This window comes from Tenrec ecaudatus, chromosome 16, assembly GCF_050624435.1.
Source record: "Tenrec ecaudatus isolate mTenEca1 chromosome 16, mTenEca1.hap1, whole genome shotgun sequence".
NCBI classification, from domain to species: domain Eukaryota; kingdom Metazoa; phylum Chordata; class Mammalia; order Afrosoricida; family Tenrecidae; genus Tenrec; species Tenrec ecaudatus.
In genome coordinates, this window is record NC_134545.1 from 46056120 (window position 1) to 46069669 (window position 13550).

The 13550-nt window shown below is 42.4% G+C and overlaps 1 protein-coding gene across 2 annotated transcripts in view; it reads left to right on the forward strand.

The window, feature by feature from the left end:
- The window catches only part of ANXA7 (annexin A7), a 43790-nt gene extending 36619 nt beyond the window's left edge, over positions 1-7171 (forward strand). For both annotated transcript variants that reach the window (XM_075533318.1, XM_075533319.1), the window contains 4 exons: positions 2862-3032; positions 4406-4481; positions 5751-5863; positions 6755-7171. In XM_075533318.1, coding sequence (XP_075389433.1) covers positions 2862-3032; positions 4406-4481; positions 5751-5863; positions 6755-6877 — 483 coding nt within the window. In that variant the 3' untranslated portion in view covers positions 6878-7171. The remainder of the gene's footprint in view (positions 1-2861; positions 3033-4405; positions 4482-5750; positions 5864-6754) is intronic.
- Positions 7172-13550: the final 6379 nt, after the last annotated feature.

Consider the following 13550-nt stretch of genomic DNA (forward strand, 5'->3'; position numbering starts at 1 on the left):
ACCACTTTTCCTTATCCTGATCCCCAGATGTATTAGAGAAGTACTCCAAATATGGTCTTTGGAGTGATATTAGAAACATACTTAGAATAAGCTAGATAAGAGCAAGAGTTTACTAGAACACTCAGTCACTCTGCAGAGTTATTTGCTGTCCAATAGGGCACACACACGGTTGGACTGTCTGGGAGAATCTAGAGGTATGAAAGGAGGAGTCCTGGAAACATTTGCTCTGAGATTATCTTTAAACCGCCAGCCAAAAATAGCCTGTGACATCTTCTTCAAACCAAGCAGTAGTTTAGTTTAGGGGTTAAAAATGGCTCCCTTGAGCACTGTCCTCCTTTCAGAACTTTCTCTAGGGGAGCCAGCTGACAAGCGCAGCTCAAGCATTAGGGAGGAACCGGAGGAGGCAGGACGTATACGGCAATAGGAGGAAGCCGCTCCTAAGGAGGCCAGAGATGCTTGCACAGTTCGGTGGTGTCCCCGAATTGGATGTGCAGAAATGGCTGGTGTGTTTTGCTGTGTATATTCTCAACAACAACAAAAATACAATAAAGTGAAAAAATAAAGAGTGAAGGGATGCTGTTATAGAAAGGATTATATGGGATAGCATGCAGATATGACATAGCAAATGAGCTGAAGGAAATTAAATTTACCTGCACTGGAGAGGAGTCAGTTAGCAAACAAAGAAGAAGAAAAAGTTAGAAACGAATTTAATGCTCCAAGAGGATTGTTAAGACTTTACACGGGGCTACGTTTTCTTAGTGCTGGGTGTGGGGCCTGGCCAGTTAGCAAAGTTCCAGGGACCTCTTCCAGGAGCGAGGAGAGCTGTGGCTTTCTGGGAAAATGGGACTGAATGGTGTGCTTGCCCCTAAAGGAAAGACACTTCCTTTGCTGTGCTCAGTCATCCATTTAGAACAGGCCTCTATGGAGGCCTTGTGCCAAGTGCTCTTTACTTCGGAAGACAATTCCCCACATCCCAGGAACACCTCACCATGTTGTCCCTCGGACATAGCACAGACTCTAGGGGGAAACCTTTTCTTTCTTTAGCCTTGTGTTTCTAGTGAGAGTTCAACTGACCACGTCTGGCCTGTGGTTTCCTCATACTTTCCTATCCCAGGGAAGATTTTGATACACAAATTGGCACCATTTAGCTGAGCTTGAGTTAATTACAGCATCTAAAAAGCTTGTGCTATTTTTTTAACTTCAATAGTAAGAGTACACTTGGATAGAAAGTTCCATGAAGGCTCCCACTTCTTCCCTTGACTTAAAGTCCTTGACAGCAGAGATCTCATTTATCTTGCCTGGCACAAAGGACGAGTGAATACAAAGTGCAACTCAGTTATATGGGGTATTACAGGTTCAGGAGTTACTACTCTCTCTCTCCATGTGGGGGAACCAGTTTGATTCCCAACCAGTTTCTCGTGGGCAGCCACCACCCAGTGGTCACTGGCGCCCGGTGTGTTGGTATGCTGAGCAGTTGTCAGCAAAGCTTCCAGACCAAAGCAGACTAGGAAGAAAGGGCCTGCTTATTTCCAAATCTCTGCCGTTGCAACCCTACAGGCCAGAACTGACCAATCTGTTGAGCTATGACTCAGTAGCTGACTCGACGGTAGCTAACAAAAAGACAGTTATAAGTTCTTCATTTTAGTAATAGTTTATATCCTCTGACATAGTAGCATCAGACTTTCTCCAACTTCAGGAGGAGGGAAGAGAATTAAAATCAACCCAAGGCTGATTCTTATGATGTAGAAGTCAGACATACCTCCACTCTCCATCTTTTCTATCAGTTCTGACCGCCGCTCTCCCCATGGCACCCTCGAGAGAATACATTGCATGCATTGCAATAGCCCCGCAGAACTCACAGACCCTACCTAGAGTTTGAGGTTTTACCAGGTAAAATTCAGGACCAGGATCCATTTGAAAGGAATAAGATACAGGTACAGTTTATCAGTCAAGACAATTTCCAACCAAGACAACTCTTAGCGGCTTTTCTCCCTCTCGCCACTGCTCCTCATTTGTACCAGGGCTTTTGGCTCTGCTGTCGAGTGCCCAGAGGCACCTCACTTCACCAGCTTGTCTCCTGCCCAAAGATCCCCAGTTTGCTTGCTTCTTGGGTTGACCACACCACTGCACCTGCTTAGCTCTGCTTGAGGAAGTCCACTGCAGCTTTCTCATGCCAATCTCCTAATTTTTACTGTTCATACCATCTTATGTCATCTTGCGTGATCTCCGGTGCTACAGCTCTGTCTTAGGAGGTTCTAAGGACTATGGGTCTAAGGGACATGCCCCACTCCCAGCGTCTTGACAGTCCCCCTACCCTCTGCTGGATTAGCCATTTTGTCAGCCTCTTCCTCCACCAAGACCATGAGTTGTCCTCTCAGTCACCTAACCTGCAGAGTAACTGTCCAGTCCTTGCAAAGGGGGTGTGTATTTGCATAATAAAGTACCAAATTTATCTCTGCAAGGAACCCCGGCCACTCCCCCCAAACAGGGCCAGGAATGTCATATGTAAGAGAGAGCCATTGTAATCACCTTAATACATTTTCATGTATATTTTTAATGGAACCCTTTCTGGTTTAATGTAGCTTTCAAAACCCTGAAACACTCTCATGTTAATATGATCTCATTAAACCATCATCATAGGATATGAAGTTGAAAGATGATCAGTGCAATAAAGTTCTACTTATACTAAAATGGTTTCTTTGGAAATGAAAGCTATGCTTGACACATTTGTACACATAGCCTTTAATAAGTTCTCTTTTTAAATTTAAAAGTGAACTATGTTGGTTATTATTGTCTGTAAGCTTTTATTTAAGTGGATCATATATTTACACTCTTCCAATTCCTGCCTTCTTCTTTTGCAGGGCAATCGTGATGAGAACCAGAATGTCAACCACCAAATGGCTCAGGAAGATGCTCAGCGTCTCTATCAAGCTGGGGAGGGGAGACTCGGGACAGATGAATCTTGCTTCAACATGATTCTTGCCACAAGAAGCTTTCCTCAGCTGAAAGCTACCATGGAGGCTTATTCCAGGGTATGAACTTTCCTTTTTTTTGCATTTAAAAAAAAAATCCTTTTTATTGGGGCCTCATACAACTCTTATCATAATCCATACATCCACCCATTATGTCGAGCACATTTGTACATTTGTTGGCATCATCATTTTCAAAACATTTGCTTTTTACTTGAGCCCTTGGTATTGGCTTCTCATTGTTGCTCCTCTCTCCCTCCTTCCCTCACCCTTGATAATTTATAAATTACTATTTTTTCATGTCTTACACTGACCAATGTCTCCCTTCACCCACTTTTCTATTGTCCATGCCCCTGGGAGTGGGTTATATGTAGATCATTGTGACTGGTTCCCCAGGACATGAACTTTTCTTTTGAAGATTTGGCTCCTGATTTTTTTATTTCCTTCAGTTGGAATCATTTTTGATATTTAAATAAAAATTGATTACTGCCATTTTTTTATAAACACAATGCAGGGTTATTGGCCAAAAGGCAGAGAAACCAGCTCCTCCCCACACATGGACACACAGTGGGGGGTTTTTGCCACACCACTGTAATGCACTGTGCCTTTTGCACATTGTGTGCCCCTCCCCAACCTCCATTCTGAAATAGCCAAGTCACCAACACTCGGGGACATTCCTCAGTCTCTCAGAAGAGTGAGCGGGACGTCGTTCAGGACAACTTGGGAGCAATTTAGCGAGGGGTGGTTGGTGGGTCACCATCTGCATTGCTGCAGACAAAGAGCGACCCTGGTGGAGTGGAGGGCACAGGTGTACCTGTAGGGCAGAGGGATTCTTCCACCGGTTCCATACAGATCAATGTGCCAAAGTTTGACCAAAAAACCTCCCCAAATCAGCAGTTCTAACAATTGGAATTCAAACTTCTCCTACTAAGTGCAATACAGATTCAAGCTCTAGACCTTCCCAGGCAGTGAAGGGAGAGGCCTGGCAGTCCTCCCGACAGTCCTGTGTTCGGCCCTAGGAGGAGCTGCTGCTGCTGCTGCTGCTGCTGCTGCTGCTGCTGCTGCTGCTGCTGCTGCTCCATCCGCAACTTCTCCGTCTCAAAGACCACAGGGAGAACCAGAATCATAAAGGAAGTGGGCCCCATCCATAAAGCTGCCCTGGAAAACCTGTACATTTTTTGAGCCACAAAAAAGGAGAGGTCAAAAGTGGCTCTGACCACGGACCGGACTCTCTCCGGGAACATCTCAGTCAGACCGCAGAGTCTCTCCGACAGGGTCTCTCTCATCTGGCCCCTCGTCATCGTCCCCCTCTAGCTCCTCCTCAGTCTTCTCCGCATCGCCTTTCGGGAACAACTGGTCCGGGGATGCTGGCGCCCCAGGGCCAGTTTTAAGAAGTGAAAAAATGTTACTGCTCATATATATATTTTTAATTACAGATGGCAAATCGAGATTTGCTGAACAGTGTTTGCCGTGAGTTTTCTGGAAACGTTGAAAGTGGCTTGAAGACCATATGTAAGATACTTTTATCTTTTACTTGGTTTTCTTTTTAATGAGCAGGGTTTTTGACTAGTTGTTCCATTAAGTGATAGAGTTAATGATACTTTTCTGGATGCTAATTAGGCTGAGCCTAAGCTCCTGTGTTTTCAAATGTCATAAGCTGTGAGTAGTTGGTGGTCGGGTCAAATATGGCCATGTCAGAGTTCAAACTCAAACCCCACTACCATCAAGTTGATTCCCACTCTTGCCTTTATTCTATGTATTCTTGAGGACTATGCAATAGTACAGTATAGACTGGACCGCTCCCTTTAAGAAGCGATTGGAGAAGTCCCCGGGAACTGCAAACTCCACATCAACAAAAGTCACTCTGAGGCCAAAAGACCCGTCCAGTACTCTGTCAGCCCAGGGAAATTCTTCCCTTCAGTGTGGTGTTCTGTCAGACGCCTAATGGACTGGAAGTTGCATTTCTCTCGATGATACTGTATTAACAATGAGATGTCTTGAAATGTTACTGTGGCCGTTACTGTGGGCACTCACAAGGATCGGTCTACACTGTCCCATAGGATCGCTGTGAGTTGGCATCAACCTGATGGCAGTTTTTTGGGTGGGCGCAGTGGGGGGCTTACAGTAGTGTAAAATTGGTACATCCTTACCATTTAAAAGAAGAAAACTGATGGAATTTTCCTCCATGAGAAAAGGTATCCAATTTCTGAATACCATTCTTTAATCTTTGTTCAACTTTGTTCTTTTTATTTTAGATTAGGGTGTATCTTTTTCTCTTACTAAGTTACATGTTTGATTCCTAAAATTTAGATTTTTGTCAGCGTCCTTTTTACTGGGACACAGTTGATACGGATTCTCTCCTTTACAAGGAAAATGAACCTAAGTTAGCACGGTTTTAGAGAGAAAATGGGATGTATTACCCAGAAGGAAGCTTCTAGAATTGAAGACAACTTATCTTTTGCAGCTTGCTGTGGGTTAGGTATTGTGCTGCTGGCCACAATGTTGGTGGTTCAAACCCACCAGCTGCTTGTTGGGAGAAAGATGAAGTTGTCTGCTGCCATAAAGATTCAGAATCTCTAAACCCTAGGGAGGGTCCCTGGGAGTTGGGCTCAACTCCGTGGCAGTAGTTTGTCCGATGCAGCTAGAAGGAAGAATGAGTGCTGAGAACATCTCCACTTCACCTCAGAAAGCACACAAAGCTGGCCAGGAGTGATCCATGAAGCTGGAGGGGGGCTTGTCCGTCAAGTGGTGGTTCTTGTCTGAAAGAGTTCTCACTTGCAGTGCAGTGTGCCCTGAACCGCCCTGCCTTCTTTGCTGAGAGGCTCTACTATGCGATGAAAGGTGCCGGCACAGACGACTCTACCCTGGTCAGGATTGTGGTCACTCGCAGTGAGGTGAGGCTGTCTCTTCTTATCTGCTCTTACTGAGTTTTCAGTATTGAGGCTTGGAAGTGCCTCGGTTGGGTGTTACTGTCTGAGGAATGGGATTGAGCTCCTTGTCCTGCTGGTAGAGAGCGTGTAAAGCACAGTATGTATGTTCCCCAGCTGTGGAACAGACCCGGGGCCTCAGTGAAGGGAAACACCAACAGATGTGAGGAGGAGGTCTATGGAGAAAACGAGAAAGTGGAAGAAGACATTTGTCTCTTGATGTTCGTTTTGCTTACATAAAAAGTTAGGTGAAAGACGTGGGCATATGATGCATTGGATATCAAAGAGTTCGTGAAATTTAGCATCCCTTAATTATAAAACCATTAAAAGGTTTTTTACCTTTTTTATTCCATTTTCTTTTTTTAAATAATTTTATTAGGGTTGCGTACAACTCCTATCACAATCCACACATCCATCCATTGTGTCAAGCACATTTGTACATTTTTTGCCATCATCATTTAAAAATAAAATTTCTACTTGAGCCCTTGGTATCAGCTCCTCATTTTTTAACCCTCCTTCCCTCCCTCATGAAGCCTTCATAATTTATAAATTATTACTATTTGGGTTTTTTGCCTATTATCTCTGCCTCAGATGTTGTGTTTTAAGTAACTAGCACTTGTTGCATGTCAGATGAAAGCAGGGCAGTCTGTCTGTAGGGTTTTGCAGAGTAGTGAATCACACCTTTGTTGGGTGATGATGCCAACCTTAGGACGAATGCTACCTACCGATTGTTTTCTGTTTGTTTCCTGCCCTGATTTTTATTAGAATCCTTTCATTATTAAAAAAAAAACCAATTATAATAAATACTAATTTTCTTTGTGGCAGCTTTTTCTAACATCAGATATCATCCTTATGCAGATTGACCTTGTGCAAATAAAGCAGCTGTTCACTCAGATGTATCAGAAGACCTTGGGCACCATGATTGCAAGTGACACCAGCGGAGATTACCGAAAGCTGCTTCTGGCCATTGTGGGGCAGTAGGAGAATTTTTTATGCATGGATTTTCTATCCAGTGCTTATCCTTGAAAGCAGTGACTGGCCTGCATGCAGCCATATCAACTGTTACCTAACCAAAAGAGCTTTTTACTGAGGACTGTGTCAGGGTAATGTGCTTGGTTTGCACATGTTGTTATTGCCTTAATTCTGATGTTATTTTTTTCTCAATATACAATCATTGTAAAGCCATATCACAATCTAGTAATAATACATTGTTTGTAAAGCGTAATTTTCACTGCTTTCACTCATGATATCAAATTGAATAAAAATCAGAACTAATTCTGTGCAGTTATATTGAATTGAAAAAGGGTTTCTGCCTTTCATAAGTGGTAGTATTTCAAACCTTTATTACTTTTCTAAAAATTCTGATCTTCTGAGCTAGAAGAGTAATTGTTATCTTATTTTGCATAAATTGATATTCTATATTTATAAACACTTAACTATCCACATAGAAAATATATTACTGTTACTGTAGCAGGGCTCTTGGTGGCCCTTTTGGGTAAGTGTTGGGTTCATCCAGGCAAAGTTGATGGTTCAAACCTACCAGATGCTCCTTGGGAGAAAGACGAGGCAAGCATTCCCATAGAGAGTCACAGTCTTGCTTGCTTTGGAATCTACTTAGTGGCAGTGGGTCTAAAACACTCCAGCTCACGATCATCAAGGGCAGGGTGGAACCGTCTCTGTGAGCAGCGGGTTGCACCTTTACAATGGGATGATATGCGTAAAAAAGGTAGACTACTTTTATTATATGTGCTAAAACTCTCTAAAGATCTTTATTAGCCCTTGATTTTTAAAAAAGGATTATTTATGAAATATTTTAAAATTAGTAACAATTTATGAGCTCAAAAGTGAAGGGCATAGTAGGTGCTCGATTGGTGAGTGAGGAGGCATTTTTGCCTATGTTACAGCCCTTTCCTGGTGCATACGTAGTCATCTGTAGTCACGGGGGCTTACATGCTCCCTAAGGCTATATAAGTCTTGGTTAGAAACAAAACACCGGCCTCCTCTTCTCCCATACCTCTGCGTAGACTGCCAAGAGGATGAGGTACCCATGAAATGTGTCTGACTCCTTTATTTTACTCTCTCTCTCCTCTCTCTCTTGTTCTCTATGACTTTACTATAATCTTTATATATTATAACCATACAGTTGCGCCTGTAGACCCCCATGATTGTTAGAGGCTGGTTACTTTAACAGTTAAGGAGCTTAGAATTTGAGTGGAAGAATAGTAAATAGTCAATGTAAATCAACCGACCAAATTTTATTTAGGTACTAAGGGGTATGCAAAATAGCCTAAAACACAATCTTGCCCTTAAAGCAGCGGTTCTCAACCTGTGGGTCGCAACCCCTTTGGGTGTCAAATGACCCTTTCACAGGGGTAGCCTAAGACCATCAGAAAACACATATTTCTGATGGTCTTGTGATCCGAGACACTGCTCCTCAATCCATCTCCAGGCTGGCCCACCCACATGCAGATACGCCCACATATGAGTACCTGGCATGATGGTGACATCACACCAACCCCATCACATACACCCCATACATACACAGGTGTATATGACAGGGTTGGTGCCATAACGTACTTATGCGGACCAGTCACGCATGTAGAGAGCAGCTGCTGAATTGAGAGCAGTAGGATTGGAGTTAAACAACACCTCATGAATTATAATTACTGGGTAAATGTAAAATCACGTACTGTAAAATCAACTACTGCAAAAACAAGATCTGTACCATGGGAATTTAATTTGGATACTGATCCCTCTTTTTATATTCAGCTGTGGTTGTGAATACTACCCCCCTGTGATAGTAACATAACAGGTATGTTAAAAAAACAAAGAGAATGGTAAATCATAGGAAACTTTAATGAACTGTATTGACTGAACTGTGCCATGTATCATAGTATTACTACAGCTATTATTATTATTTTCATTAGCAAACCTTCCCATGACAATAGATCATGTAGAGAATAACGTTAAGAAAATATAGTGAGGATTTTTTACAGTACGGTTTTACCTCAATAATTACAGTAGGAATTGAGAAACCGCAAAAAAGTACAATAAAATAAATTAAAATTTTTTAAAAATTAAAAAAAAAAGAAACCACAAGTGTTATTTGTTGTGAAGTTCTATCAGTGGAATCTATGAAGCTGAACAAACTGAAACACCATTTTGATAGCAAGCATCCAAGCTTTGCCCACAAGGATATTTTAGAAGCAAAGCTGATGGGCTCAAGAAAGCCAGACTTGACACTGGTGGCAAGTTCCACAAACAAAACGTAGCAGCCAGTGAAGCTTCATATTTGGTGGCACTCAGAATCGCCGGAGCTATGAAACCTCATAGCATTGCTGAGGATTTACTGTTGCCAGCGGCCAAAGACAATATGTTCGAGTTATGATCAGAGACGAATTTGTGAAATTGAGTGCAATTTCCTTATCTAACGACACTGCCTGCAGAAGAATAGATGACATGTCTGCTGATACTCTTGATCAGGTAATCCAGGAAATTAAGTCTGCTCCACTTCCAATATTTAGCATCCAGCTTGATGAATCTACAGACGTTGCAAACTGTTCAGTTACTGTTTTATGTGAGGTATATTGATGGCGACTTTAAAGATGAGTTTCTTTTTTGCAAACAGTACTGTGAGTATTTGATACAGTTGGTTCGTTTCTGAAAGAGCATAAATTTTGGAAGGGGGAAAGGTTTGTTATGTTTGCACAGATGGTGCTCCAGCTATGCTAGGATGTCGATCTGGATCTCAGCATTTTGTACTGACTGAGTCACAAGAGTTGCAAGAGGTAATGAAAAGCGTCATCAGTTCTGTCAGTTTTGTAAAGGCGAGCACTTTAAACAGTCGACTGTTTTTGCAACTGTGTGCAACGAGTTGAATGTGCCAATAATGCTCTGCTATTTCACACTGAAGTGAGATGGTTGTCAAGAGGAAAAGTTTTAAAACGTGTTTTTGAGCTTCGTGATGAACTCAACGTTTTTCAATCGGAAAGCAAGACTGCAGTTCGAAACACTTTTCAGCGATAAAAGTGAACTGCAGAAAATAGCTTACTTCGTTGACATCTCTGAGTTAAATTGGTCACTGCAAGGACCAGATGCAGCATATCTTGATTTGTCTGGAAAGATCTGATCATTCCAAATGAAACTTCAGCTTTGGCAAAAAAAATTAGATGAAAATAAAATGTGTATGTTGCCTACCTCATCTGCTTTCTTTGAAGAACGTGACATTGAATCAGATAAAAGGATTACCATGGTCATTTCTGTGAAAAAACACTTGCACGTGCTTGTAGATGAGATTTCATCGTACTTTCCAAATCTTCCTGACACCCCATTTGCACTTGCCAGAAGCCCATTCACAGCCAAAGTTGAAGATATTCCTGAGACGGCACAAGAGAAGTTCATTGAACTTATTAACAGCCATGCAGCAAGAACTGATTTCTCTACAATGCCAGTTACAAAATTCTGGATCTGTTTGCAGTCATATCCTGTTCTGTCTGAGACTGTGTTGCGCCTTCTTCAGTTTCCAACCACATGTCTTTGTGAAACTGTTTTCCAGCTTGTTGGATATCAAGTCTAAATGCAGAAGTAGACTTGTGGAAAATGATCTTCCTTGTGCTTTTGCAAAGGCTGCCCCGAGATACCTATCTCAACCTTTGCACTGATGTTGGCTTTTTATGCATACTGTCAGGGTACCTGCCCTAACACATCATCACGGGTCCGGTAGGTGCAATTGTATAGCGATAATAAGATTATAGTAAAGTCATCAAGAACATGAGAGAGAGACGTGAGAGAGAAATAATGAAATCAGACAGACACATTTCATGGTAGCAATGTTCACCTCAGCCCCGCTTGGTGGTCCAAGCAGAGAGAGAGAGAGAGCTGTTTAATGCTAACCAAGGCTTTTATATTCTCTGGGGGCATGCAAACCCCTATTTACAGGGGAAGAAGTCACAGGAAATGTGCTATAGGAAATACAGTAATGGAGGGGTGGGGGTCTAGGGGTACACACACAATAGGAAGAGGAGGGATTGCGGTGTACATGTGACAAGATGGGCGGATCCTAGGTTCAGGATGGCAGCCTAACTTTGGATGTCACTGAGCCAATTTGACCCGTTCCCTGGCACCATTATCAGTAGGGTGCAAACTCCACCTACAGGAACCAAATCAGTGACTGAGAGAAGTAGCCTGTTGTCCTTAACAGCAGGGAGCGGGCCTATGGTAGTCTGCCGACTGACTGCCTGTAAGCGGCTGACTTCCCCCATATGCTAGCAAAAAGCCCCTAATGTGTGGCATGTCTTTGGGGAAGACAAAACTGGGGAAAAGTCTCTTAATAATCCCACATGCATACTGTCACAAAATGTAGTAATGTAGTTTACTGTTATATTAAGACTGTTACCCAGGATACACCATGCTTCAAGACAAAATTTCATTTATTTGTAATTAGAAATAAGTATTTCACAATTATAATTACATAGTTTGGTGATTAATCACTATGCTTTAATTATGTTCTATTTGTAACAATGATAATATATCCTGAATATCAGGATGTAATTAATTTTTAAGTTATTAAAAAGGTTAAACTTTGATCAAAAGAGTTAAACTTTGATCTGAGTTTGTAAAAGTCAGGGGATTTACCAGATTGAAGCAAATGGTCCCATGACTAATGAATGGATCACAATCTTTACTACCCCGGGGACCAGAAGATGGTACCCAGCAACCACTATGACCCTCTCTGATTGGGACCACAGAAGGCCCCGGACAGAATGGGAGAAAAACGTAGAACAGAATTCAAAATCACAACACCAGACTTAACGATCTGATGGAGACTGGAGGAACCTCTGAGACTGCACTTCCGCATCCTGCAGACTTGGACCTGGGCATTTCTTAACCCACCCCCATTCCCAATCCCAGGGATCAATCAGCCTACAGGCAGACTTAGGAAGTGAAGTTAACACTTGGATTCTCAGAACAGGGAATCATACTAGAACAAAAGAATCGCATTTGCCCTAAAACAAGTCAAGAAAGAGCCGCAAAATAAATGGCTTTCAGGGGTGGGAGGGGAGGGTAGAAATGGGAAGTAATAGACCAGAGCACAGGTTGACAAACTTGAGACTAAAGAGTATCCTGTCCCAGCAACAACAATAAAAATAATTATTTGAGAGCCATAAATCTATTTTTAAAACGAAATCATTATCTGAATAATACCTTTAAATTTTTTTTCAATTTTACTTCAGAGCCACATGTACATACTGAAAAGAAAGCGTTAATAAGTTCTCGAGTCGAAATTTGCTGACCACTGGAGACGAGACGGGCAAGATAATATCAGAGGCGGATAGGCAAAAAGGGGGAGAGGACGGGCGGGAAGAGGAGAGCAAGTCATTGGGAAATAGGATATGATGTTTAAAATTATGAATGAGCTTTCTTTTCTCTCATGTCCTCGCTTCTGAGATGACAAAAAAAGGCTTAACAAGCGCACTAAGCAACGCCCCAACCATGTGCAGCCCATTCGCTGCACAAACTCCGTGCTGCATGCCCCAAACAAGGCCATTGCGAAGTCTGCAATTAGAAACATGGTGGCAGCTGCAGCCGTCAGAAACATTTCCAGTGCAAATGTGCCTCCTGCGCTGTGCGTGAAGCTATGTGATTGTGAGATGTGCCATGCACAACAGGCTGGTCAGGAGCCACACGGTGGTGAGAAACCAGTCCACCCCCTATCCTGATTTAGACCTGCAGGTGCTGCCCCACGACCTCCTCCAAACAAACTTGAAAGGAAATAAAATTCTTTAAAAAGAATAAAATGGTGAATGCAAAAATGATCTGATGTGCAAACTGGAGCCTAATCACAATAAGAAAGGTAATGGAATTTTCCCACACACTTATTGAAGACCTCTTGGATAGCAAGTTTTATTGATCCATTCATCTATCATGGACATTTGAGTTAGTTCCACATTGGGGCTTGTGTAGGTCTGGGTGGACTATAGAAACAAATCCAGAGACATTCATATGTGTATAAGAAAGAACTGTATGTGCAAGAGCAATAAAATATTGAGAAAACATCCCAGCCCTGTCCATATAAATTCCTCTTCAGACTCACAAAACACACTGATGCTGAATGCAGGATGATCACAGGCCAGTGGGTGGGAAGTCTTGTGGATCCAGTGGTGGTACAGGCATCTCAGTGCTGGCAGGGGTCTCCACATGGCTCCTTCAGCTCCAGGGCTCTGGTACCATCAGCATAACTCCATGTGGCTTGTCAACAGGAATGTCTCTCAGGAGTTGAGCATGTGTCCTTCTTCTAGTGAGCTATTTATCTCCTGAGGCCTCCAAATTAGGTCATCGAGCTGATTGACAGGCTGAATTCCACCCTTCACTCTTAATAGTCTCACATTGACAACAGATTATGCAACTACCACAGACTGTAATGAATATTGTTGCTGTGAACACTGCAAGTTTGGTGTGGACATACTATGTTCAGTTCTGTTGGATATATACATTAGGTAAACGTTTTAAAGAACCACCAAAGTGTTTTCCAAAGTAATGGCAACGTTTTACAACCCCATCAAGCAATGGATGAGGGTTCAAAGTTCTCTCCAAAGCTGTTAGGGCTCTCTCAGGGGAGAAAGATACCTCAGTTTTTGGCTTCAAGAAAGAATTC